Source organism: Culex pipiens, chromosome 3 (assembly GCF_016801865.2).
Source record: "Culex pipiens pallens isolate TS chromosome 3, TS_CPP_V2, whole genome shotgun sequence".
Lineage (NCBI taxonomy): Eukaryota > Metazoa > Arthropoda > Insecta > Diptera > Culicidae > Culex > Culex pipiens.
In genome coordinates, this window is record NC_068939.1 from 32608626 (window position 1) to 32636384 (window position 27759).

The 27759-nt window shown below is 38.2% G+C and overlaps 5 protein-coding genes across 8 annotated transcripts in view; 2 read left to right on the top strand and 3 right to left on the bottom strand.

Annotated features, from left to right (window-relative positions):
• LOC120429984 (transmembrane protein 184B) overlaps positions 1-7248 on the top strand; it is a 48757-nt gene extending 41509 nt beyond the window's left edge. For 2 of the 4 annotated variants that reach the window (XM_039595079.2, XM_039595087.2), the window contains exons 3-9: positions 433-598; positions 671-929; positions 1349-1518; positions 1596-1762; positions 1840-1914; positions 1978-2062; positions 6173-7248. In XM_039595079.2, coding sequence (XP_039451013.1) covers positions 433-598; positions 671-929; positions 1349-1518; positions 1596-1762; positions 1840-1914; positions 1978-2062; positions 6173-6501 — 1251 coding nt within the window. In that variant the 3' untranslated portion in view covers positions 6502-7248. Of the gene's footprint in view, positions 1-432; positions 599-670; positions 930-1348; positions 1519-1595; positions 1763-1839; positions 1915-1977; positions 2063-4240; positions 4645-4682; positions 5919-6172 lie in introns of those variants that run through there. The other 2 variants (XM_039595101.2, XM_039595096.2) reach the window with 2 other exon arrangements.
• Positions 7249-10394: 3146 nt separating this feature from the next.
• Positions 10395-12612, bottom strand: LOC120429975 (natterin-1-like). The gene has a single exon (XM_039595071.2). It carries the CDS (start codon positions 12540-12542, stop codon positions 12159-12161), a length of 384 nt encoding a protein of 127 aa, XP_039451005.1. The 5' UTR covers positions 12543-12612; the 3' UTR covers positions 10395-12158.
• Positions 12613-16612: 4000 nt separating this feature from the next.
• LOC120429967 (uncharacterized) lies at positions 16613-17575 on the bottom strand. Its single transcript, XM_039595066.2, has 2 exons — positions 17448-17575; positions 16613-17379 (listed from the first exon to the last, which is right to left on the bottom strand). The coding sequence occupies exons 1-2, from the start codon at positions 17449-17451 to the stop codon at positions 16949-16951; spliced, it is 435 nt and encodes a 144-aa protein (XP_039451000.1). The 5' UTR covers positions 17452-17575; the 3' UTR covers positions 16613-16948.
• Positions 17576-18058: 483 nt separating this feature from the next.
• On the top strand, positions 18059-22645 carry LOC120429962 (uncharacterized). The gene is made up of 4 exons (XM_039595059.2): positions 18059-18192; positions 18298-18505; positions 21670-21888; positions 22138-22645. The coding sequence occupies exons 2-4, from the start codon at positions 18499-18501 to the stop codon at positions 22566-22568; spliced, it is 657 nt and encodes a 218-aa protein (XP_039450993.1). The 5' UTR covers positions 18059-18192; positions 18298-18498; the 3' UTR covers positions 22569-22645.
• Positions 22606-26137, bottom strand: LOC120429956 (NFX1-type zinc finger-containing protein 1). Its single transcript, XM_039595050.2, has 4 exons — positions 25897-26137; positions 25236-25837; positions 23348-25171; positions 22606-23291 (listed from the first exon to the last, which is right to left on the bottom strand). Exons 1-4 carry the CDS (start codon positions 26057-26059, stop codon positions 22812-22814), a joined length of 3069 nt encoding a protein of 1022 aa, XP_039450984.1. The 5' UTR covers positions 26060-26137; the 3' UTR covers positions 22606-22811.
• Positions 26138-27759: the final 1622 nt, after the last annotated feature.

Sequence of the window (27759 nt, forward strand, 5' to 3'; positions counted from 1 at the left end):
TTTAGAAACAGATTCTAATGTTTTAACATGTTTTAGAAACGCCAGTGTGAAATGAACATTACTGCAAAAAAGAAGAGATGTTATCAAACCTAAAAGGCAACAAGCTGTCCTGTTCCTTGGCGTCACTTCTATTACGAAATCCTTGAAATAATACCCAACCCACCCACCGCCCCAATGGGAGATTTGTAAGCACATATTTTACTCGGCAACCGGCAGTGTCCTTTTCCGCGTCACATGTGATACAAAGATATCCAGCTTCTTCTTGGGGACAGTCATTCCCAACGGGGGTGTTTTATTATAGCTGTGTTCTACTGGTTCTACTAAGGAACATTGCAATTTATATTTATGTGCATTTTACGAATTGAAAACGCTGCCCACGGTAATAACTCATGCTAATCCAACGGTTTTGTACGTTTCTCTGTTGCGTTGCAGATCTACCAACACCTGCGATGGTACACCAACCCCCAGGAGCAGCGGTGGATCGTCCGGATATTGTTCATCGTGCCCATCTACGCCACCTACTCGTGGATCAGCTTGCTGTTCTTCAACTCGGAAAGCGTCTACGTGTACTTCTTCACCGTGCGGGACTGCTACGAGGGTAATTTCAACGGCAACGGCGGGACTTCCTGCAAGGACCGTTTTAAAATCTCCCACTAATTGTTCGTTGCAGCGTTCGTGATCTACAACTTCCTGTCGCTGTGCTACGAGTACCTCGGCGGCGAGGGCAACATCATGTCGGAGATCCGCGGCAAGCCGATCAAGTCGTCCTGCCTGTACGGCACGTGCTGCCTCACCGGCAAGACGTACACGATCGGGTTTCTGCGGTTCTGCAAGCAGGCCACGCTGCAGTTCTGCCTGGTGAAGCCGCTGATGGCGTTCATCATCATCTTTTTGCAGGCGTTCGGGCACTACCACGACGGTGATTGGAGGTGAGTTGGGTTGGGAGGGAGGGGTTGGTACGCAACTAGTATCGTCACCGTAGATTGGCTTGTTTTGCGGGCAAGGAGTGTCGACAGTTCGATAAGGAACTGTGTGTTTGCCTTCGGGTTTGGGCGAACTTTTCAACAGCTCTCTGCAGTGTTATTGATTTTGCAATTATGAGAGTTACCGTGCTTCGTGCGACAAATAGACGATGGCCGATTTCCAAAACTTGTTTGTACCAATGGCCATGCTTTCCAACCGCAAAATCTGTTACTACCTTCTTATGAAACGAAGCAAGATGGATGTCTTCCTCGCCTGGTACGGCAAAAATGCAAAATCTGTGGTGGCATTTCTTTCCGGTGTGCCTAATGATGCGGTTTCCCCCCTCCCCTTTTCGAGCTAACCAACGATGCTAATCCAATTTCAGCGCTGACGGTGGCTACATCTACATCACGGTGATCTACAACATCTCGGTGTCGCTGGCCCTGTACGGGCTGTATCTGTTCTACTTTGCCACGCGGGACCTGCTGACGCCGTTCGACCCGGTGCTCAAGTTCTGCACCGTCAAGTCTGTGATTTTCCTGTCCTTCTGGCAAGGTAAGCGGGATTGACGATTGCCGATGAAAGCACGAAGATGCGATAATTGATTCCCTTTTTCTTCCTTCCCAAATCAGGTGTCGGGCTGGCCATCCTGGAAAAGGCTGAAGTAATCTCGCCCATTGTGGACGCCGGCGGTTCGACCACATCGGCCGGTACGGTGTCCGCCGGGTACCAGAACTTTTTCATCTGCATCGAAATGCTGTTCGCGGCGATTGCCCTGCGGTATGCGTTCCCGTATCAGGTAAGTGTGGGTTTGAGGGGGCGTGCGTGTGCACAAAACGTAATTGAGTCGTAATTGCCTGCTTGTTTCAATTTCAGGTGTACGCCCAGAGTTGCATGACTGATGCCCACGGTCGCTCTGTGACGATGCAGTCCATCTCGAGCAGTTTGAAGGTTTGGACACATTGTAAGTTGGACCTAATCGCTGGTCGCGCTAACTTTGTTTTGCTTTTGTAGGAAACCATGAACCCGAAGGATATTATGACCGACGCGATACACAATTTCCATCCGCAGTACCAGCAGTACACGCAGTACAGTTCAGGTATGTGACATGTTAAGGAAACTTTATTAGTTTTGAAGCAATTTCAAACCAAAATATCGCTAGTACTAGTATTTGTTTTTCTTTGAATAAGAAGTTCGCTTTCACTTTTAAATCATTTCATTTCGCACGCTATCAACACTTAGAGACACTTAGAGAGTCTCAATTGCAATTGATACTGAAATCAAATCTAAAGCTACGCTACTCTAATGCTTGATTTGTTGTTCTGGAATGCCTTTGAAACATTTTGTGTCTCAAGCTGGTACATTCGCTTGACATTTTTTACTCTTTTTAGGTATTATGTTAATGTTGTTTCGATGTTATTAATTTTATTCTTGTTATTTTTTATTGATAATTTCTCTTTGCATGATTGTTTAAATTTGTTTCATGTTTTTTGCACGTAATCATGTTATAGGGACGATTCCCAACAAAATTATAGGGATAATTGTGATTATACGTATTGAAAGATGGAACAAGAAAAATAATTGGAAAACCTTAAGAGTCAGTACGCTTTGGAATAATTAAAAAAAAATATGATCAATTTAATTTTGTTGTTGTTTTGGGTGAAACTTTTCTCATCGATGTCCTAATAAGCCATTTTACATCATTGAGTACACAGAAAAAATGATTTTGACCCCACCCTCTCGTAACGCGTAACGCCTTCGCCAGCCTGATTTTATCCAACCATCATACTGATCGGGTCTTTACAATTCTCAGTAGGTATCGGCTCTGCCCAGTTTTTTTTTGCTCTTTTTAACCCTTTACAACCAAACCCTGCCTCTAGACGGGCTTCTATCTTAAAATTCGACAAAAATCATATTTTCAACCAATTTTTGATCTTTAAAAAGCAATGGAAAGAATAACTCTTTTGATTTTAGTGAATTTTAGGGTTGGAAGTTTTACTTGTTTTATGTGTCCTAGACCATGCATCTACGCATTTTTTTCTTTTACTATTTAAATGATAATTGTGCCATTCTAGAGCAGAAAATGTAAAAAACAAGCAACACATTTAAAAATTAACTGTTAAAACACGAACAAATTAGAAAGGCAAAATTTAATGATAGAAGTTGGTAGAATAGGCCAAATACTACCAAGAACAAACATAAACTAAACAAGATAAACGCAAATTAAAATACTAAAAATGAAACAAGAAAAACATAAAACAAGAGAAATAAAGTTTTTCGTGGAACAAAAGTTGCTCAAAACAACCTCCTCAACACGGGAAAAATAAAGAAAAATGAAAAAATTGGGCAGTTTTTTACATTTGCCCATTTTTTTCATTGATTTATTGATGAAATCGGGGTTCGGTCTCGTTTCACCTTAACCAAATATTTTCTAAATTACAAATCACGACTAACATTTCAGAAACTCGAAATGATTAGTTTCAAGCCCTTTTGAAAAGTTAGCCGTAATTTAGAACTTTTGAAAATATTGGTTTCTAAGAGATGAGAAAATTTCACAAATTCGTTCAAAAGTTTGGAAACCGTTGTCGATTGAAAAATTTGGGGCTAATTAGACACTGAGAAATAAGACACGGATTTTCTAGCGACAACTTCAGTTTCACCCAAATAAAAAAAAATATAACGAAAAGTTGATTTCCGAAAACGAAGAGAATTGTTCTACAGTTCAGACTCGATTATTCGAATTCTTTGTTAGTTTGTCATGTTTTTGATTGTCGAGCTTAAGTCCCTACGTTTAAGTGAATTAGAATTTTGAATTCCAAGATGGCGGCCAATATGGCGGTGGAGAAATATTTAAAAATGCATTTTGTAGTTCAAATTTGACTAAAATTGAGTTAAAAGTAAATCTTTCCCAGTTCCTGAACTCCTTGAAGAGTATCGAGGCCGGCAGCGTTACGAGGCGGAAGCGTTACCACTGGGCTACGTGGCTCGGTCTAAAATTGAGTCGCAGAATTCAAATAACTTATTTTCAACTTGAACAATGGTAATTTAATTGATTTTCGTTTTGTAATATTGGAAAATTAATAATTTTCATGCAAAAACACATAATTAGAATACCTTTAGCACTATGCCAGTATACCCAAATCATTAGTTCATGTATCTTTCGGACTAGCTAATGCAAAAGTCACCATCAGAAAGTATGTATTCTCTCGCCAAGTAGAAAGCCAAAGCTATTAACAGAGAATCTCCGGTCTAAAACGCCGCTCTGCCCGTTTTCCAGAGTGCCCATCTCCGATGAGGAACTTCACTACCGGTCAGTTGCAGGCAGCCCAATATCTCAAAGATTACTACCAATTGCGCGAGGAAGAGCTGCACAGCATTGACCAAAACGCTCGCATTCCGGACAAGTTTGGCCACAGTTGCAATCTTGGCAGCCCCTTTTGATTGAGAGTTGTCTGATCGAACACATTTTTTTCATCACAAGATTAAGATTTTTTCCCTTCAGTTGCAATTCAATTGCACTGCCAAACACCGAATCACCTAAAAAGCAATCCTCACGTAACTTGCAGTTTTTTGGTTTTTTTTTTAGTTTCTCCAACATTTTCATCCCTATTCAAATTATTTTTAAGTTCACTAATTTCGTTTATTTTTTCATGTTTGCCCCCCTCGCAAATCCCACCCACCCCATTTAATCCGTCGTTTCATTCGTGACCAATTTGCAGAGGTGGTTTCCCAGCAGTCCTACGAGAGACTTTGAGCGGACCGAACGTCCTGGCGAGCGTAAATCTTCAAATCAAAACAAACAAAAGGCGGAGAAAAAAAACTTCTAAGTGATCTATACAATTATACTGCTGAAACCGTGCGCCTAGCCTTAAGTCGCGAAACTTGTTCTTCTTTTGAGATAGAAAGCATGAATCAAAAAAACAACCGGCAGTTGCATATGTAGGACATTGCAAACTTGCTAACTCGGTCTAGCGATCAAAATTAAAAGCGTTCTTTAGTAGGAAAAGCTGTGTTAAAAGAAAAGTCTTACAAAAATGAGCAAACCTTTTAGAATGGAAACAAACAAACGTAATGAACACAGTCCCTCGTGTCTTTTTAGATTGTAAACGTGCTGCTGTTTAGGAATGAAATGTATTATTTTATAATTATTTTACGTATTTTTTTAAAGCAAAGGCAACAGCATTATTACTAAGCAGAACAAGCGTGTACGTTAAGACGTTTTGACCTACTGAAATCAATTATTAGGAGATAGGAAAATTGCAGCAAAAGGAAAAAAAGAGCAAACAATCGGAAAACATTACCTGTGTAAGCAATATGTATCAATTAAGGTCGAAAAATTTCTCAATCCCATTTTTCAAAGTGTACTTAAAGCTCCCAGAAAACATCGAATTAATTCCCTTCTGCAGTCAGAGGGGCTCCAAATCTTAGCCAGGTCATGTTTGCACGCCGAACTTCATCCCTAATCTATGTTCCTTAAAATCATTCCAGTTTCCTAACCTTCGCTTTGCCTGTTCGCGATCTTTGAATCTATTTAACTGTTCGTGTGTTATAATGAATGTCTTTCGCCCTTTACACTCTAGTCTTGTTAAACCTTTTACTCTCTACTGTTATCGGCCTGCAAATATTACTGCTTGGATTTGTTGTGCCCTTTTTGCTTGTCTTGTTTAGAGTGTGAAGCATTTTGGAAAGTCTTTCCCCCCCTGCTCCGAGAAAAGGCACGCGAAAGAGAGTAGGTATTTCCCGGAAGGAAGGTAGAGCAGGTCAGGTGATTTCAGCACTCTACCTTTGTGATAGGGGATAGTTTCGGACCGATATTGGATAAGTCAAGAACTGGTTGGTCTCCCCCGGGGGCCAGAAAGAGCAGATGGAGAAGAGAACTCGAACTGGTGCAGCCCTACCTGCTTGTTGTAAGTACCTTGTAAGATGAGTAAGTAAAAAAATCTTGTATTTAATTATTTTTTATATTTTTAATTTATTACGAAAGAACGACGCCCTATAACGACCCCATAAAAATGTAAATTTTGTTTTTTTAATTATTTAAGCATTTCAAGGTAAGTTCTAAAAAGCATGTCAAATTAGCTGGTGTAACTTGATGTTGTTGCATTGCATCGTGTTCTATGAGCTATTGAAACGTTATATTTAAAAAATATCGCCTATTCAACAACTTTCCCTAACAAAAAAAAACAAATTGATCCCATTTCATCCGCAGGTGGCAAGAACTCGCGCGGCATTCGCGTGTCCTCGTACGATCCGGACGACCCCAGCAACCAGCTAACCCAGGGCAACGGCAACGGAACGAATGGGGGCTCGCTGTCCAGCAGTCAGCAGCAGGGCGGCGGTGGACGCGGCGCCGGGTACAGTTCGGCAAATCAGAACAGTTACATTGCCCCGCCCACGCTCGGTAGCCAGCGGAAGTTTATGCCAACAGGTGGTGGCGGCGGCAGCAGCGGAGGAACCTCCTCCCAGAAGGTGGCCACCATCAGCCAGAACTATAACGAAAAAACGATGCTGCTGAGCAGTGACGACGAGTATCAGTAAATTTGTTGAAAACGGGGTGGATTATGTTTCCCTTTTTTTTAATTACCCCCCGCTAATGTTCAACATAAAGAGAATTCACCCTCAGATTCCTCCGCGTGTAAATGTTACAACTTTCACCGAGAGTAAAGACACTTGTGGACTAGCCTGCGGGATGTGTTTAGGGTAGGTGAAATATTAACTAATTAGTGGCGTGCTGCTTTTGCTGGTTGACGTGGCAGCAGCATCAGCAGCGTAGTTATTTATAATATATGGATTAAAAATGTCTGTTTTTGTGATTGCAAAACTGGTAACAATTTATCTTTGTCGAAGTTCGATTCACACATGTCTCTCTGAATTTCTGCAGCAGATGTAAAATAAGATTTGAGAATACACACCATAGAGAGAGATTTTTACGAGTTTTTCAAACACAAGACACTAGATCTAAACCATTGCAGATTATGTATAGATTGCCAGTTGAAACTAAAATGCTAAAATCCAAGGTTGTTATCAATAACGATGACCGATGGCGAGAATACTATCGTTGTCGTCTCGGCGATATCTTCATTTTAATTTTTCTCGATCCATGATTATTGTACTGCCGCTCTAATCGAGTCCGTCCCATAAGTAAAACTAGCAAGCCGAGAAAAACGCATGTCAAATTTGTCCCGCCCATAAGGCTACGTGTTAGAGTTTCACGAAAAGGTGGAATTTCTCCGGTTTTCTAGAACAAAGTACTAAATTTTTTATTAGTTTTCTGATAGTTTACATGTTTTCGAACCAAACTGCATCATTACCTCAAAATTGACGAAATTACATATGGGACGGACTAGCTTCGAGCGGCAGTGTAGCGAAGGTATAACTTTATAAACGATAATTTACCATAGTCCATTCAAATAACTTAAGCAGTTGCGCCAACGATGCCAAATTGTTTTATGGGAGATCTGTAGTTGATATGTATCATGTCAAATTCGTAAACACAGAAGAAACTTTTGAATTTTAAAAAGCAGATTTAAGCTTTTAAATCATATGCTTTATTCAATAACTAATTTGTTGAAATTTTTAAACGTAAACATTTTAAAAAATATGTATATACCAAGGTTGTTAAGCGGTAAAATTTTCGTCGATAATATTATCGTCGGGACGATAACGAGAATCTATCGTTATCGTCATTTCGATAATTCTATCGGCGATATCTCATTTATATTTTTTTAAATCGATTAATTCAACCATATCATGTTACATTTTCAATGATTTCACGAAGAATATATTTTTTGAAAATGTAGTAAGTTTCAAAGCATAAATATATACTCAAAATTGTTCACAAAATACCATATTTTTTTCGAAAATACTCATTTTTTTTATTTTTTGCAATATGGGTATCAAACGAAGCGAAATTTTGAATATTTCTTTCACTTGATTAAAGTTTTTTTTTGTTAAATCATCAAATTTTCACAAATTACCTTATTTCTTCGAAAATACTCAAATTTGCAATATAGGTGTCAAACGAATTGAAATTTCGTATGCTTTTTCAATTTATTAGAGTTTTTTTGGAAAATATTAAAATTTTCGCAAATTACCGTATTTTTTAAAAGTACTCAAATTTTGCATGCTTCATACATACATTCAAATTGTGTATGCTTCATATCATACAAAATTTTGCGTCGTTGATACCCATATTGCACATAAAGAAATGAGTATTTGCGAAGAATACGGTAATTTGAGATTTTTTTTTAAATATTTTCGAAAAAAAAACTCTAATAAATTTAAAAAGCATACAAAATGTCGCTTTGTTCGATACCCATATGGCATATTTTGAAAATTTGGCTACTGTGTGTGTGTGTGTGTGCAACCAACCAAACGGGACCACGCGGTCGCATCTTACAAATTGAGTTGTTTCCATGTGTTTTAGATTTCCATTCTATACATGCAAATAACTCGCATAGGCATTTGGAGGGTGTTAGCTCTGCCGAGCTTCGGTGACCCATTTCTACGTAGGCTAACCGTACGCGAGGTACCTCAGCTTGAACCGACAAGCCCCGCTCTAAAAAACGTTTGCATCAATCGGATACAAACGTTATTAAGAACTTCCGATTTGGATAAGAAATCAGCGCGTATTTAGTAAGCAGATTTTTATTTTTTATGTTTGTTTTAGATGGATGTCTTAATTGGTGTGAGCGAATGTTAGAATATAAGTGAGAGGGTTTTCTGTTTTATATAAAAAGAACGGGCTTACCGAATAATAATATCTTCAAGACAAGCTTCATTTGAATTTCGGGAGTTGTCCGATTTGTTAAACTTGCGATCCGCTAAACCTCCATCGCCAAACTTGAAACAGCCGACGTTGACGACGGACCCACCCGTTGTCCGTGGAAGTGTACCAAATGCAGATTGCCATCTGCTGATAAGTTTCTGCTGCTGGAGAATTCTGACCGTGATGATTCCTCCGTTGGAATCTTAGAACCAGCTTTGATTTCTGCAACAGGCTCGAGCTTACACCATACTCCTTTTTGGAAAATCCAGAAGGTTGTGCTCCTAATTTTCCGCTGCAAATCACCACCTTTTCCACCGGATATCACCGTAATTTTTGGATGAAAATTAAAAAAAAATTGAGTAGGAGAAAAACCACGGAGTGAAATTTGCAAACGTCAACGCGCGCGCACGGTTTGCTTCGATCTCCATATTTTGAAAATTTGGCTAGTTTCAAAAAAATACGGTATGTTGTTAAAAATGTTGTATTTCAAAAAAAAACTCTATTAATGTGAAAAAGCAAACTTAATTTCGCTAAGTTTGATACCCATATTGTACATTTTGAAAATTTGTAGTATTTTGGAAAAAATATGGTAATTTTTGAAAATTGTGGTATTTTCCAAAAAGCTCTAATCAAGTAAAAAAGCAAACGAAATTTGGTTTCGTTTGGTTCCCATATTGCAAATTATGAAAATTTGAGTACTTTCGAAAAATACTGTGTTTTGTGAACAATTTTGAGTACATGTTTTACTTTGAAACTTACTAGATTTTCAAAAAAGAAAAATTCTTAGTGAAAGCATTAAAAAATTTAACATGATAAGGTTGAATAAGCGATTTTAGAAATGAGTTATCGTTCATTATCGGCGACAAGATTGTTGAACTATCGTTGTCGTTATCGAGCCTCGATAATTTTATCGTTAACATCCTTGGTAAATACATCTATGTGTGTATATGTGTATATTAGAGTGTAACAAAATGCGAAATGCGAATGCGAATATTAGAGTGTAACAAAAATGACTTTTTGGCGGGCATTCAAGGGTTTGTTCCGGTGGGCATACTAAGCTCAAATCCAAAATATGAGCTTGATTGGACGTAACAGGAGCTGGCGCTCCGCCCTTCAATTTTAAATGGGATTTAACCCGTAAAAAAAGATTTTTTCAAAAATGTCACTTTTTGAGGCATTTTGGCCACCAATGCGTTTACCAAAAACATCACTGCCGTGTAGGCCAGATCCTTGCGCATCTTTTGGTATATATAACATTGACATTTGGAGCACCCTGGAGCTCGGTACAGGCCTTCAAAGTTTGGCATTTTTTCGAAAAATCGGTCCCGGCAAAAAAGATATGCGTCGCGCCTCGCGACGCCCTAGACGCCATTTGATTTTGCCAGAGCCTCCAAATGTCAATGTTATATATACCAAAAGATGCGCAAGGATCTGGCCTACACGGCAGTGGTGTTTTTGGTAAACGCATTGGTGGACAAAATGCCCCAAAAAGTGACATTTTTGAAAAAATCTTTTTTACGGGTTAAATCCCAGTTAAAATTGAAGGGCGGAGCGCCAGCTCCTGTTACGTCCAATCAAGCTCATATTTTGGATTTGAGCTTAGTATGCCCACCGGAACAAACCCTTGAATGCCCGCCAAAAAGTCATTTTTGTTACATCCTAGTGTATATCTGTAAAATACAGATTTCACTTTATATCTGGCATGGCTGTGTTGCACACATTTTTTAAAGTTTTTGTCAGTTTTTTTTTTTGTTTCGATATGTCTCACATTTTTTTTTCAAACTAATGATTGCAAATCAACTGTACGGGTGGGTAATGCACGTTCCGACAATTTTTGCATTGAAGTGTTAAAATTTTGGCTTGCAATTGAAACTTTTATATTTTATTTTTATTTTTACAAATGTTTGCATCTGCCTCATTAAGTTCACATACTTAATTAAAATTAACCCCTGAGCAAATATCACAAGAACGACATTTTTATTATTATTTTACTTTTGACAGATTCAAAAAGTTAAGATCTGAGTTCTACGTCAATAAATTTTGTTAAAGTAAAATGTGGTCTCTTTCGACAGCGACATTTATAATTATTACAATTCGTTTTTGAGGGAATTTTGTGATACATAGTACTTTGAAATGATTATTTATCATGAAATAAATTATGACTTTACTAAATGTCTTTTCAATGGATTATCGTAAACTATCATTGATTAATTAGTTATAACTCGATGGCGATAACGATAGTACTACGGGCGATAATTTTATCGAAAAACAACGTTGCTAAAACACAAACACTCAGACTTGCTGTAACGTAACAAAAAAAAACCTTACCACACTCACAGGAAGCCGTTTCGAGTTGACTATATTTGAAGGAAAATAGTATTCAGATAATATTTTGTGTAATAGAGTACAATTCATAGTGAAGCAGAAACGTTTGTACAGACTTGTGTCGAAGCATACCATTACAGCAAAAAAAAAGTAAGTCAATGTGGTTTAAAATGTAGTAGACAAAAGCTGCATTCTTAGTAATGCTTTTTGCTATCAACTGAAGAGCAAAACATTATAAAAATATACATTCAGCTACATAACGCAAGAGTACAATATTCCTGCCATTTTAACTACACAACACTAACAAAAAAAAGGCATCCAAATTATGTAAAAACACAATTTATTAAAGATTGCCCCGTCAATCTGGAGAAAAACTAAGAAGAAACATAAACACTAACGTAATGTGTCTAATCCAAAGGTGTAATCACTCTTCTCTTTTCTAAAATAAATGTGGTCGACATTTTTCCCCGGACGGAATGAGCTTTGCCAAAAACAAAAATCAATCTTTCTATCCTAAGAACGTAAGCTGTTGCCGTACTGGACAGTTGTGTCGTGTTTCAGGATCGTTAAAATGTACACACCTTTGTTGATATTTGTTTAAAGTGGCGATGAATTGACGCAATTAGTCAGTACCGCAAGAGCTCACGTACTATCAGAACAGTCGTTCTTTGTAACATAATTGAAGCGGAATACTTTTTTCTTTTTCTCTTCAATGTACGTAAAAGTTTCCTACCAGCGTTTTCTTAGTCAGATTAGTCATGCTTGGAAATGTGTTCGAACAGTCAAAGCTGATGTCTTCAAAGAGTGACTCGCTTCGCAACTGAACACATTTCTAATTCAAAAGCAGAAATTTCTCTCTAATTCTGGGCGCTAATAGGAAACTGATCAGAGACAACAAAAATGTCCCTTATTGGCTGACTAGGAAAACATACATAATAAACACAGAAAAGAGAACCAGAAGCGCTATTATTTCCAAAAAAGGCGTATATAATATATATACATAAATAAAAAGTGAATATAATTTTAACATGTGGTTAAAAGAGATCAATTCAAAGATATCACGGCCCACTTCAAACCAGGGGTATTTTATTCGTGCCTTTCCTTATCGCTCACACAGTACTTCGTAGCTCTTCAGCGATACTTCCGCTCCGCCGTACGGTATGTACAGGCAGCCATGCGATCGATGGACCTTCCCGACGGTTAGCGCGACGTCGTGACATCCCCGCCCAACATACAACGGCTCACCGTCGGACGTCTTCCCGCCGGCCACCGCACCCTGGGGGATGCTGCCCCCGCAAGATCGTTCCCAGATCAGCTCCTTCCGGCACAGAACCTCGAAACACCGCACCAGAACTTCGTCACCACCGTGCGCAACGTAGGCCGCGTTCTTCTCGGGAATCACCTTGGCCGGCAGCAGGTCACCGTTGCAGCTGGCACGGCCCACGAAGATTGTGGAGCAGTCGCTGTCCTGACCACCCTCAACCATATTCTTGGGGAACGGTCCGCAAGCGTTTGCGGGAGTCCACTTGAACGCTGAGAATGTGAGTAGGATATTATTTTGCAAGGTTGAGTTATGTTCATAGTTTTAAGTACCCATGTAGCTGGTTGTCCTTATTATAATTGATTACAGACGATACACAGTTTCGGTTGAATGGTCCAACTTCGAACTTTTACTGAACCGCAGCATTCACAAACGTTGCTTATAAATGCATTGCAGTTTCTGCATTTTATTCAAACAAAAACAAATTTTCAACGTAAGACTCACTCAATGACGAATGTTATCAAAAAGTCGGGAAACCCAAGCATATTTGTTTGAAAGTTATTTTCGAACTATTGATTAAATTTGTCATATTTTGTACAATTTTCAAATTAAATTCACAAAAAATCTCTAAATAACTTATTTTAAATTTAAGGTTATTTCAGAATGCAAAGGCCATTTAAAAAATTAAAAATACTCATAAATATTAAATGCATTTAATACAGAATTTCATAATATTTTTTTATGAATCAACAGATTTTTACTAATTTTTGTTTATAAAACAAGATCTATTTATCAAACAAACCTAACTAAAAATAACAACAAAGTTAATTAAAAACTAACAGAAAAATTGAACCTAATTTTTACGATTATGACCACTGTAAAGTGAGGTTTCTGTTCTAATATTGGGTGAATATTTGAAAAAAGATTCCAACTTGAGTTTGGCAATGGTGGCATTTGGTGGAAAAATTTCATTAAGTAACATGAAAAAAGTATTGAAAGGCAAAAAAGATAATTTTAATATAAATTATTGCGAATATGTATGTTAAAAGCATTTGTATCGTTGAACATTTCGCATAAAGTAAGCTGAGCAATTCTCTACAAAATCGGTCTATTTTCTTAAATTTTAATTTTTTATTTTTTTAATCCAACTGAAACTTTTTTGGTGCCTTCGGTATGCCCAAAGAAGCCATTTTGCATCATTAGTTTGTCCATATAATTTTCCATACAAATTTGACAGCTGGTCATACAAAAATGATGCATGAAAATTCAAAAATCTGTATCTTTTGAAGGAATTTTTTGATCGATTTGGTGTCTTCGGCAAAGTTGTAGGTATGGATACGGACTACACTGCAAAAAAATGATACACGGTAAAAAAATTGGTGATTTTTTATTTAACTTTTTGTCACTAAAATTTGATTTGCAAAAAAAGACTATTTTTATTTTTTTTTATTTTTTGATATGTTTTAGAGGACATCAAATGCCAACTTTTCAGAAATTTCCAGGTTGTGCAAAAAATCTTTGAGTGAGTTATGAATTTTTGAATCAATACTGATTTTTTCAAAAAATCGAAAAATTGGTCGCAAAAATTTTTCGACTTCATTTTTTGATGTAAAATCAAATGTGCAATCAAAAAGTACTTTAATGAAATTTTGATAAACTGCACCGTTTTCAAGTTAAATCCATTTTTAGGCGACTTTTTTTTAATAGTCTCAGTTTTTCATTTTTTTAAATAAGTGCACATGATTGCCCACTTTTGAAAAAAATATTTTTGAAAAGCTTAGAAAATTCTCTATATTTTGCTTTTTTGAACTTTGTTGATACGACCCTTAGTTGCTGAGATATTGCCATGCAAAGGTTTAAAAACAGGAAAATTGATGTTTTCTAAGTCTCACCCAAACAACACACCATTTTCTAATGTCGATATCTCAGCAGCTAATAGTCCGATGTACAATGTTGAAAAATGAAACATTCGTGAAATTTTCCGATCTTTTCGAAAAAATATTTTCAAAATTTTTAAACCAAGACTAACATTTCAAAAGGGCGAAACATTCAATATTACGCCCGTCAATAATCGAATGACCGAAATCTGGAAGAACTGCTCAGCTGTAAAACATGGAATCTTATCAATCTGAATTTTTAATTGAAAAAATAAAACAGTTAAATATTGACAACTAGATAAATCAGATCAAAATTCACAACATTTAAAAGGGAACTTAATTTTTTTCATCAAATTCCTATATATTTTTTTTTTTTGAAATCCTGTTGTAAGCGTTCTTTAATTTTAAATAAAATAAAATTAAAAATAAAATGTTATATCCAATAACATATTTCTTAGACCATTCACCTTCCCAAAAACCGTCCAACTCCAAGCGAAACTAACTTGAGGATACCGTGGAGATTTTCCCTTAATACTCTGCAAAAAGTGGACCATCAGCACTTCCGATCTACCAAATCCCTTTACTTGTCCCTCGGGCGCGGTGGAGATGGGAGCGGCCGGCAATGGACGGCTGCCATGGTGGTGAGGATCTAGTTCAGGTGGAATCATCATATTAATACGTGATATTAGGTGACAGACATTTTCATTGAGTAGGGTATAGGGTAGTCGTCAATGAGACACTTTTAGTTTTTAACTTTCAACGAATTTTGTATTTTTTTCATCAGCATGTTTTAATGAGCTTTTGTTGCATTTTCTTTCTTTTTATGTGTTCTAACATTGACCAAAATATGAGATCGATCTGACGTATATATCCAGAGTTCTTCAACTGTCTCATTGTAGACGCACTTGGCAGGAACTATGAGACACTCTACGAAAATCATTAATACTTTTCTTGTAAAACATCATGTTTTGGTGTTGTACCATTGCAAGTGACTTGCGTTGAACATATTAAAGCAATTTTACCAACTTGAAAGTTTAATTAATAAAAGTTATGCTTAAAAGTATTCAAATATTGTAAAATTCATATATTTATACCAAATAACTTTATATTTTTGGTTAAATCAACTTCCAATTCATGTTTTCAAAGATTTCCATAGATTTTGAAAAGTTTTATTAAGAAAAATCCAAGTGCTGAAAGAAGTGAGAAACAATGAGACAGCCCTGGATTCTATGTTTATTCTTAATTTTGGTCAAACCTAATAAAAGGACATTGTAGCCCAACTGAGAAGTCGAAAGAAATTTGAAGAAATATTAGTTTTGGTGTTAATGGCAGCCTACGAGCGAAAAAGTAAGTTTTGTTCATAATTTACTTTTACACCCTAGAACGAAACATGTATGAATAACAGACGTGTATCCAGGGTGACCACTCAAATCCCATTTTCAAATTCCCGACTTTTTCCAGACTTTTCCAGAATGCTCAAATAATACGCATTTGTTATCTAAAGAATGATTTCAAGCAAAAAACTTTCTATAAGAAAAGTCAATATTAACCACCGAAAAATAATTAAATGAAATTAAAAATAATGCAAATATAGGCATTTTTTGTAAATACAGAAACTAAACAACAATCGAAAAAAACTTCACAAATGGAACTTCAGTATTATGATTCAGAAGAGAAACACAAACAATTAGTCTTTGAAAAAATTATCGAAAGTTCAACAATACCTATAACATTCATGTTATTTTTTAAATTGGCAAAAGTATAGTTTTTGATACTTCGTTTCAACTGGAAATGACAAAAAGTTAAAGATAACTGAACTTAAAATTTCGTTCCTATTTTTTTTAAACTTCATCATCATTTTAAATCAAAGAATGATTAAAACATAATTGCTGAAATTATTCATTCAAAGGATTTAGAAAAATGTCAAGAAATTCATAAAAAAAATTGCCTGGTTCCCTTTTTAATTTTGTAATATTTGATATTGTTTTTTTTAAATCAATGATAATTTATCTAGTGGTCAGTAATTAACTGTTTTTTTTTTCAATGAGCATTCAGTTAGATATGATTTTATGTTTTACCACTTATTTTAAGCAAAATGTTTGAAGAGACAATTTTTTTAAACAGTTTTGCAATAACTCTAAATTTCTTGGATTATTTTTTTTGCAATTTCAAAATTTTCTTTATGTTTTCAAAACGTAAAAAAGTTTTTAAATTTTGGATTTTATTCGATATTTAAGTTTTCCGAAAACTGAAAATCAAGCTTTATGTATAGTAGTAATTTAACCATACTCACAAAAAAAGTTGACCGGCAACATTTAAAAAAACATATTTTAATTACTTAAATAATTTAGTTAAACAATTAAAAATATTTACTAAAAAACCATTCCCGACTTGAGTGGCCACCCTGCGTGTATCCCATAGACACATCTTTCCCCCAAATGTTAGCCTGATTGGTTGAAACTACGGCTTGTGAGAGTCATTTTATCATAGTTCCCCGTGTCTCATTGATAACTACTCTACCCTAATTTACTATGAAGCAATTGCAATAGTGTGGCAAATGGTGGAGTTTATAGAACTTTTCATGTTTGTAAGTTTTCAAAAACATGAAGCAACATAGTGATCGCACAATTTAGGATTTTTCCATATTTTTTATTTGTATAGTTCCAGATTTATCATTCACATTATTTATTCCAATAAAATAGTATCAATCATTCATCATTTCAGCAAAAAATCCTCTAGCAAATTCCCGCCATCTTATCGCTCGCACAGCACCTCGTAGCTCGGCAGAGACACTTCCGCTCCACCGTACGGGATGTAGATGCAACCGTGCGTCCGCTGCACCTTGCCCACCGTTTGAGATCCCTCGTGGTAGGCGCGACCCACGTACAGGATCTCCCCATCCCCCGTATTGCCACCGATGACCGCCTCCTGGGGAACACTTCCCCCTGTTGCATGCTCCCAAACCAGCTCCTTCCGGCAGAGAACCTCAAAATTTTCCACGAGCACCTCCTCACCACCGTACGCGACGTAGGCCGCATTCTTCTGGGGAAGCACCTTGGCCGGCAGCAGATCACCGTTGTGGTTCGCCCGGCCCACGAAGATCCCACAGCCGTCACTGTCCTGGCCACCCTGCACCATATTCGGGGGAAACGGTCCGGCGGAGTTGGTCCAAACCCATTTGGTTGCTATTTGAGGTGAGTAATGTATAGTTTTGTTTTATCTGAGTTTAATAGGTATTCCCTGTTGTAATTACCCATGACGCGGATTTAGTAGATTGATATGTTCGTTCCGGGAAGGTTCCAACGCGAATGATGATTCGTGGCGCGAGTTTGTTGAGTATTCGAAATGGGGTACCATCTGCCGGTGAGTTCTTCACCCTCCTCGCCACTTTTAAACAAACTGTTGAATTGTATTGGAACGTGTGTTTGGGTGTGTGTTATCAAAAGCCGACAAGAACCGGTGTTTGCTCAAGATTGGAACAAGTGTCCCATTTATGTGTATCGTAGGTTTGTCTCTTCTACCTTGAAGCACTTTCGATCGCATCCGTTGCAGAGAGAGGTGTTTGATATTTTCGATTTCAATTTGAAAAGTTTATGTAATAATTCCAAGAAATAAAAAAAGGAATTTGATAAAGCATTATGAAAGAAGGGGATTCACATTGATATAAGATAAGATATCGCTGCATTGTTCAAACATTTATGAATTTATTGCATTAAATTAAATTTCAACTAAATTAACTTAAAAAAAATATTTTGTATGAATTTTGAACTTAAATGCTGAATGAATCATCTGGGAAAAATGCATGTTCTCAAAAATTATGTGTAATAACAGTTTATTTATCACACAAAGGTTGCTTGCTCAAAGACGTGGTATCAATACGCGATAGTAACAAAGATAAAGTTGTCATCGGTTTCCGTTTGGTACCTACATGAATAACATCCAGCTTTGATGAGACATCTGGAAGGACCTACACAACTTCAAAATTCGCGAAAAATAAGGTAAAATCACCGAGATGTGTATTCGTATATGTATTCAGGTGTTTCGTTTACGTGCAACTTTTGAAATATATAACACAAGATAACAAAAACTGCAATTGTCCACAGAAAATGGCCACACCGAGTGATAAGATATCGTATCACACAACCGGTACATTTCGGGAGTTGAAAAGATGGTAATTAGGCCGTGCTTACGTGGGACTGCTAGCTGAACCTGGCGAGCAGTGTATCGAAAGGTGCGGTGCTAGAAACATCTCGAAAAGTTTAAATTTTAAGTAAGGATACGAATATATCAAGGATCCGTTCACAATGACTGGTGAGTATGGCAAAGTTTTTTCTACAAATTAGAAAAAAAAACATTTAAATTTTTGCTGGGATACCTGCTAAATCTACCTTTGAAATTACATCAAAAGATTTGATCGTAAATTTTACACGAGAAAACTTTTAAAATTTAGAAACTTGTGCTTTTGCTTTCTTCCTTGAATTCATACATGGGTTAACTAACAAGTTATCACAAGAAATTACAAATTACTTCGAAAACAACACCAATAATACGATTGGATTACATATTAATTATTGTCAATAATTGTATTTTTAATAAATAGTTGTTTGTTAACAATAACAAATAAGCTAACAAATAAACTTATTTCCCAATTTATTAAGATTGAAACTTGTTGGAAACAAAGATTGAACCCATCATGAATTTTCATATATCCTGGATTATAGAAATTCAAAAGCTTTGACAATTAAGAATTTACATTTGATTTGGGGCCATCTACAAATTACGTGCACTCATTTATAGAAATTTTAATTTGTTTTTTTTTACAATAAATGCCAAGTTATTTTGACGCCTTTTTTGGAGCAACATTTGAAATGGATGCATACACATTTTGACAGCTGAGCAATTCTCTACGAAATCGGTATTTTTTTAATTTTAATTTTTGTATTTTTAAATCCGACTGAAACTTTTTTGGTTCGTTCGGTATGCCCAAAGAAGCCATTTTGCATCATTAGTTCGTTCATATAATTTTCCATACAAATTTGGCAGCTGTCCATACAAAAAAGATTTATGAAAATTAAAAAAATCTGTATCCTTTGAAGGAATTTTTTGATTGATTTGATGTCTTCGGCAAAGTTGTAGGTATGAATAAGAACTACACTGAAAAAAAAATGATACACGGTAATTTTTTTGTGATTTTTAATTTAACTTTTTATTACTAAAACTTGATTTGCAAAAAACACTATTTTTTTTTTTTTTTTGATATGTTTTAGAGGACATCAAATGCCAACTTTTCAAACATTTCCAGGTTGTCAAAAAATCTTTGACCATGTTATGAATCAAAAAAACAAAATATTTGCAATCAAAAAGTACTTTAGTTAAATATGGATAAAGTGCACCGTTTTCAAGTTAAAGCCAATTTTAGTTTGTTTTTTTTTTTCAAAATAGTCGCAGTTATTAATTTTTTTTTTTAAATAAGTAAGAGTGCACATGTTTGTCCACCTCCGATTTTTTTTAATGAGAAAATTCTCTACGTTTTGCTTTCTTGAACATTGTTGATACGGCCCTTAGTTTCTGAGATATTGCCATGCAAAGTTTAAAATTTTTTTTAAATCAATACTAACATTTTAAAATGGCGTAATATTGAATGTTTGGCCCTCTTGAAATGTCAGTCTTGATTTAAATTTTTTTTAAATATTGTTTTCGAAAAGATCGAATTTCACGAATATTTCATATTTTAACATTATAAATCGGACCATAAGTTGCTGAGATATCGACATTAGAAAATGGTGGGTTGTTTGGGTAAGACTTAGAAAACAACGATTTTCCTGCTTTTTAAACATTTGCATGGCAATATCTCAGCAACCAAGGTTAGTATCAACAAAGTTCAAGAAAGCAAAATATAGAGATTTTTCTCATCTTTTCAAAAATATTTTTTTCAAAAGTGGGCCAACATGTGCATTGATTAAAAAAATGCGACTATTTCAAAAAAAGTTATCTAAAAGTGGCTATAACTTGAAAACGGTGCACTTTATCAAAATTTCACTAAAGTACTTTTTGATTGCAGATTTGGTCCAAGGATGTACACGACACGGGACAAACTTTTTTCGAAAAATTTCGCCGAGACATCAAAAAAAGTCTTCTGGACGAACTCTCTAAACCCCGGCGTTCAAAAGTTACAAGCTGTTGATGTTTGAGCATTTTGGGTAAAAATGTTCAAAAAATCGTATTTTTGCTATTTCTAAAATCATTCATAAAATCTACATTTTATTATGGATTTCGATCATCTTGATTTGTATGCTCACATACAAATTTGCCCATTCTCCTTTGAGTTTACATAGAAAAATGAAGTTGAATTTGAATTTTTGTGACCAATATTTAGATTTTATGAAAAAATAAGTATTGATTCAACAGTTCATAACTCGGTCAAAGATTTTTTGAACAACCTGAATTTTTTTGAAAAATTGTATTTGATATCCTCTAAATAATAAAAATAGTGTTTTTGCAAATCCAGTTTAAATGAAAAAAAATATATTTAATATCACCAATTATTTTTTTACCGTGTATTTTTTTTCAGTGTAGTTCTTATTCATATCTACAACTTTGCCGAAGACACCAAATCAATCAAAAATTCCTTCAAAAGAAACAGATTTTTGAATTTTCATACATCTTTTTTTTGTCTTGACAGCTGCCAAATTTGTATGGAAAATTATATGTACAAACTAATGATGCAAAATGGCTTCTTTGGGCATACCAATGGCACCAATAAAGTTTCAGTCGGATTCAAAAATTAAAAAAAATCGAATGACCGAAATCTCAGAGAATTGCTCAGCTGCAACTATTTTTCAATTCCCCAGGCAATATGCAACAATTCTACAAAACCCATAGTAGTTAATAGTAACTAGGGACGAGGTCAGCTATTGTTTCCCATTTCGAATTGTGAGAAAAAGTTACCTGAAGCTTGCGAAATAGCAAGATAGTCTGTCAATATGCTTATCCGCCTTTTTCTCGTGTTACTCCAGATTTATTTAATCAAAAATGCAAGATAATAAAATAATTCATAAAGTCCAAATATTCTCGAAAAGGTCCTATAAGCAAAATTTTCATTTTTTGCTTTTTAGGTGCTTTTGAATACCCCTGACTCAAGGCGGTTCTAAAAACATCCAAAAAGCAAAAATTTAAAATTTGGTTTATAAGACCTTTAAAAAAAAAACTCCAGAAATGTATTAAATTTGTAATCATTGCATCACCCAAAGTTTCGTAACTTTAAATAAACCACACCTCCAGCTAGAAACAGCTTTGAGTGGATTCGACTTTGTAATCCTCGGTTTATCTCAGAATTAAAAGAAGTAAACTCACCTCTTATCACTTGGTGCCGGTACCGATTGGGAAAGTGCAAAAATATCGCAGCCACACTCTCTCCGTTAGCTACAGTCTCTAATCTACAATAATACCCCGACTTTGAAATCACACTTGTGTAGGACCACCACCGCCAATCGGGTTCATACACGACCACCTGCGCTATAGCGGCGGTCAACCCAGCGGAGTTGAACTCTCGTACGGATTTCCCATGCCTTGTGCGACCTTCGACCAGCAACCCCCGAGTTCTTCCAGCAGTAGTAGTAGTTCAGACGATGAAAGTGCGTCAGCAGGTGGCGGCCGTACTTTCCAGAGAGTTCTCTTTCAAGATGACTTGGACGGTAATGAGCTTACGCAAATATTACTAAACCACGCGCGTGACTAACCCCGCTTGAGAGCAGCACACATTCTTCATCAGCTAACTGGGTCATTCTTAAGTAGGATGGGTATTTTGTATGGGAATTTAACTTTTTTTTGTTGACACCAGAGTGCACCACAGTGCGACTCATACAAAGTAGCATTGTTCTTGTGTGAAAAAATAGATGGCAGCACGATCTCCCAATTTTCACTCACATCACACCACATTCCAGGAGGCTGCTGGCAACACTGCAACGTCGGAGGACCCTTCCCGGCGAACATGGTCCGAGCGGGGGTTGATGCCGACGGGTCGGTCATTTACGCCGGACGTGCCTTCCACGAGGGCGAGATGATTCCGGCCAAGGTGATTCCGTCCAAGAACGAGGCGTACATTTGCTTCGGCGGTGAGGAGATTCTCAAGGAGGATTTTGAGGTCCTGCGCGCGGGCGATTTTGTTTGGGAATTTGCGGCAAACGGCGTCGTTCCGGAGGGCGCCATTAAGATGGGTGCGACCGTTGACGGGGAACCGCTGTACATGGGACGGGCGCTGCACTGCGGAACGCAGACGCCGGGTAAGGTTCACTCATCGCACGGATGTTTGTACATTCCGTTTGACGGAGCCGAGATTAGCCTGCCGGAGTATGAGGTGCTGTGCATCAAGTAAGATTTCGGATGTTGAAAGAAATTAGGACACTTGAGTGTTGAGTACGGTGAATAAATTATATCGAGTTTATATTATTAGGGCAGAGATTTTAATTCCTTCTTGGAAAGAAAAGTTCCATCATAAAATCTTCAGAAACTATCAGTTAAACATGTATAAAAGTTGTCGTTCGACTATCGGTTAAAAGTGGTCTGCAAAAATACTGGATTGTGTGCATCTTGGTTTTGTAAAAGTACGACTTTAAAATCAATAAAACCTGACGTTTTCGTCCTGGTTGCACATACAGACCCGATGCGGATACAGCGCTCCGTGGCAGAAGCTGTCGCACTGGTGGCCACACTCCTTCACCACGCGGCACATGTCCTGGCAGCCACCGTAGCTGACCTTTTCAAAGTCCTCCGGTTGTTCAATCTGGACGAGACACATGTGCTCCTCGCACATCAACTCCAGGACGCTTCCGATGGCCGAATGTGCCTCCAGCCGCTTTCGGATCGTCTGCCACATCGGGTTTGTCTTCGCCAGCAGGTCCATGTTGCCGACGATGTACAGACCGTCTCGGGCACGGGACAGCGCGACGCAGATCCGGTTGCGGAACGCCAAAAAGCCGATCGAACCGGTGTCGTTGCTGCGCACAAGCGACAACAATACGATTTTCGCCTCTTCGCCTTGATAGTTGTCCACCACCGTAATCCGGATGCCGTGCAACTTCTCGTGACCCTTGCGTTCCTGCCAGAGTAAGTTACTTGGAATAATTTCGAAAATCAATGTGATATAGTCCTTACCTGCACCAGATGCAGCATCTGCCCATTGTACGCCGTCAGGATGACGATGTCCTCCGGTCCGTAGCCCTGCGCCACCAGGTACTCACACAATCCGAGCAAAAACTTGCACTCGTACGAGTTTCGCTTGGACTTTTCCTCATCGCGCGAAGGCCCGCTGTCCTCGGGTACGTTGTGCGTAAAGAAGAACAAATTGCGTCGCATTCCGCGCACTTTCGGCCGTTCCCGGACCGTTTCGTGGTCGGTCAGTTGGGCGTAGATTCCCGGTCGAATCAGGTCGGCCAGCTCGGGACGCATTCGGTGCTGAACGGACAGACACGCCGCGTTCACGTTGTTCCGGATCATCCGTTCGAAGAGCGAAATGTCCAGCTGGTATTGGCGGGAAAGCGCGTACACGCTGGTAGTTGGGCGGAGCTGGAAGTGGTCCCCGATCAGGATGCAGTGTTCCGTGGCGGGTGTTAGAGTGGCCACCAGGTGTGACTCCAAGACTTCGGCGGCTTCCTCGATGAGGACGATTGGGGTGCGCAAGAGTTGGAGTAGGGTGTGGTTGCGGGCAGCGAACGTGGTCGTCATTCCGATCACCCGGATGTTCTTCACAAACTCGTAGTTGGACAGCTGGTTAAGCTCGTGAATTCGACGCGAGGTCTGCTGAAGAAGGTTCAAACACTTGAAGATCTGCTCGGTTGTCCCGTTTTTCTGCAGCGCTTCGAACTCTTCCATCAGCTTGAGATATTCCTGCTTGGTGTTGTAGTAACAGGTCCTCAGGCGTTTATCAATAAGGACATCTTCGTTCAGTTGCTTCACATTGTAGCTATCCAGCGTCGAATGCTTCGACTGGCTTCCCATCCGAACCAGGCTGGTAGTGTAGTTCAAAACACCGCATAAGAACTGATCGAGCGCGTGGTTGGTCAAACAAATCAACAAGATCTGGTGATCGGTGTTTGCCACCAGCGCTGAGATAATCTCCTGACCAATGAACGTTTTGCCCGTCCCGGGAGGTCCCTGAATCAGCGCGAATTTGCGCGTCAACGCCAGCTTAAACGCATTGTACTGTGAAGGATTGAGCCCAATCGGGGCTCCACTTTCGGGCCACTCGCTCGGGACCTTTGCGTTGAACTGCTGTCCGCGATGGGTGAACAAAGCTCGGCGGTCACGCGACACGTAATCCGGAGATTGCTGCTGTGGCTGCGTGTCCACGATGTAGGACTTGAGAGGAAACGTGTCGGCCCGAAGGTTCTTCAACACGTTGAAGACATGGTGGTACGGTTCGAAAAAGATCTCACTCTCAATCATGAAAAGATCGCGCTTGAAAATATCGTTGATATTTTCCATTTTGATTATCTCGACGCAAACGTACCCATTGTACAGCTGCTCATTATCTCGGTGGCTAATAATAGCCACGATCAGGTCTTCAAACTGGGGACTGCTCGTTAGACAAACCATCGATCCGTGCATCAGCCGTTTCGAGTTTTGGAGCGCCAGCTTTTGGTATCGCACAGACCTACCAGTCGATCCACGATCGTGCGGATCCAGATCGACGATTACCAGCTCTTCCTTGGCGGACCGGCGATTTACGCTACCGGGTAGCAACAACTGAACGCACCGGTGAACCCGGATATTGTCTCCGTAGAATGGTTCGTCTTCAGACGATCGCTCGCAGTGCGCCTGGAAGTGTCGGATTCCCTCACGCAGCGGAATCATAAAGTCTTCTCTCAACAAGTTCAGGTGAACTTCCAGATAGTGTTCGACACTTGGAAACTTTCCACCGACTATGTTTGGCTTGAGGTCAATTCCTGGTCCCTTCAGGTCACTCAGCGTTGGGTAGATCTAAAGCCAATAAAATAAATAAAAATAATTACAAAATCGATCAATCATATCGATCAATTCTCACCGTGAAATTTCTACAGTTGGTCCCCGCGCTTCCCGATTGCTTCAACTCATCCGCTTTCACATTGGCCTTGTTCAGCACGTCCGTGAGTTGCTCCACGAACCCGGCGATCTTCTTGCGATACGCTCCAAACTTCCGAACAAGGGTCAACGTTCGCCCAACCGCCCCCAGCATATCCATCGTACCAACTCCCTGTACCGCCGACTTGGCTTTAACCTTCTTCTTGCGACTTTCCATCTGATTTGTGCTACGCTTGAAAAACACCACCAGATTGTCCCAGAATTGATCGTGCTTCGCCAGAATCCCGAACAACTCCTCGTTTATCTCAAACATCGGCAGCGATCCAATCTTCTGCAGGATTTTCATCGTGACTAGCATCAGCTCGTCACCGGCATTTTCCTGCGTAATTGTCCTGATCCAACTGTCCTTCTGGCTGTAAATATCCAGAAAGAGCTCGTGGCCGTCGTTCTCCGACAGATTCAGCAACTTCGAAAACGGAATCTTCTGCACGTATCGGTCACGCTCGTCCGGGAGGTGAAACTTGGTCTGGGACGAGGCCCCCGAGGATGTCGTCAAAAATGGATCAAAATAGTTCCCGTCGATGTCTGTGAAAGCACAATCGTGACAAACCCATTACAAATTATCAGAATCAAAACACACTCACCGTCAAAAAACTGTTTCGGTTTAATCTTCAGCGACTCCAGGAGTGATGTTCCGGTTTCCGCTTCTGCGTCCCCCTCCGATGGTTTCTTGATGTCCGGCACATCAAAGTCGTCAATGTCCTTGGTGAACCAATCGTCATCGTCCTCTTCCGGTTTGGAACTCATCTTCGAAAAAGATGCCTTGTCCGCTCAAAAACAATCGCCGGATCAGATGATGATGCACTTGATTGTGTGGTGGTCAGCGGCAAACAAAATGCACCCTTACCAAAAATCATGATTTTTTGAGTTCCAAATCCCACTTTTCATACGATTTTTTGAGTTCAGGTACTACAACCATAAAAATGGTTATATGGGTTGAACTGAAAAATTCGTATGAAAAGTGGGATTTGGAACTCAAAAAATCATGATTTTTGGTAAGGGTGTGCTAAACATAAACAAATATGTTGTGACATCCATCGAAAAATTTATTCACCACGCACGGTGGGGTTATAACTGCAGATTGCTCGTGTGAAAAATAGGAAAAATAATAATAAAAATCCTGGAATTTTTTTTTAAAGAGCCGAAGAGTGCGAAAAGATTCGTCAACTATTAAGAATGTTACAGAATTCATAACACCGCCGCTCAAAACTTCAAATTTTCTTCGAGCTCTTTTTAACATTTCTTAGGACTTAAATTTAAAAAAAATCATCACCAAAATTTAAACAGATTTTGTTTTTTTCTTCTCGGTGTGTGGTTAGCAGAGGTCAGTCGAGCTGTGTTCGGTCAGCAGAGGTCAGCCAGCAAACAAAAGGCAAAACATAAACAAATCTAGAGTTTTTGTTGAATAGGTCCTACAAACATATCTTGACTTTTTTTTGATAAGGTCCTATAAACAAATGTAAACATTGAGTGTATCCCTTTCACACCTTATGTCAAAGTCCATCGTAGTAAGCAAAATACACTCAATGTTTACATTTGTTTATAGGACCTTATCAAAAAAAAGTCAAGATATGAAAGACAATAGTTTATAGGATGTGATTAGAAACACAAATTTAAAAATAAAATTAAAAATTCACAACAATCTCTAAAAAATATTATAATTTTTCACTGATTTTAACAGCCAGTCTATCCTACTCACGTCAAAGGAAATTTAACATTAATAAGTAGTAGGAAAGACTTTGGAAAGACTATTTCTGGAGTTTTTTTTGAAAAGGTCCAATGAACCCAATTTCCAGTTTTTGCTTTTTGGGTGTTTTTGAAACCTTTACTGCCCATGATCGCATAAATGTCCCATATGCAAAAACAGCAAGCTGAGAAAAACGCAAGGCAAGTTTGTCCCACACATAAGGCTACGTGTTAAGTTTTCACGGAAAACTGGATTTCCTCCCGATTTCTAGAACAAAGTAGGGGAAATTCCACGGAAATTCTCGTATGTTTGGCAGGTTAAGCACTCGCTCCTAACTCCATCTAATTTGCTGATTTTCACTATTTAAACAACTAATTTTGCAAAACTTTTGATAGAAACTTGCTTGCTCACTTCTCATTGAGCTATTTATCACTCGATTTCAGTTGAAAACGATTTTAATTAGCTTTAATTGAATGTCAAAGTTCTGACCTGCCAACATTAGAGGCACGCTGGAATTAGATGCTGTTCCCCCACTGGATGTTATGGGCTCTTTAGAAAGAGCACACGATTTTGAACCAAACTGCATCAATAACTCAAAAGTGATCAAAATGCATATGGGACATTTATGCGATCATGGGCAGTTTAGGGGTGTTAAAAAACACCCAAAAAGGAAAAACTGAAAATTTGGTTCATTGGACCTTTAAAAAAAAACTCCAGATTTGTTTTCACTAACTTCGTCCTTGGTCAATTTGCATTGTTT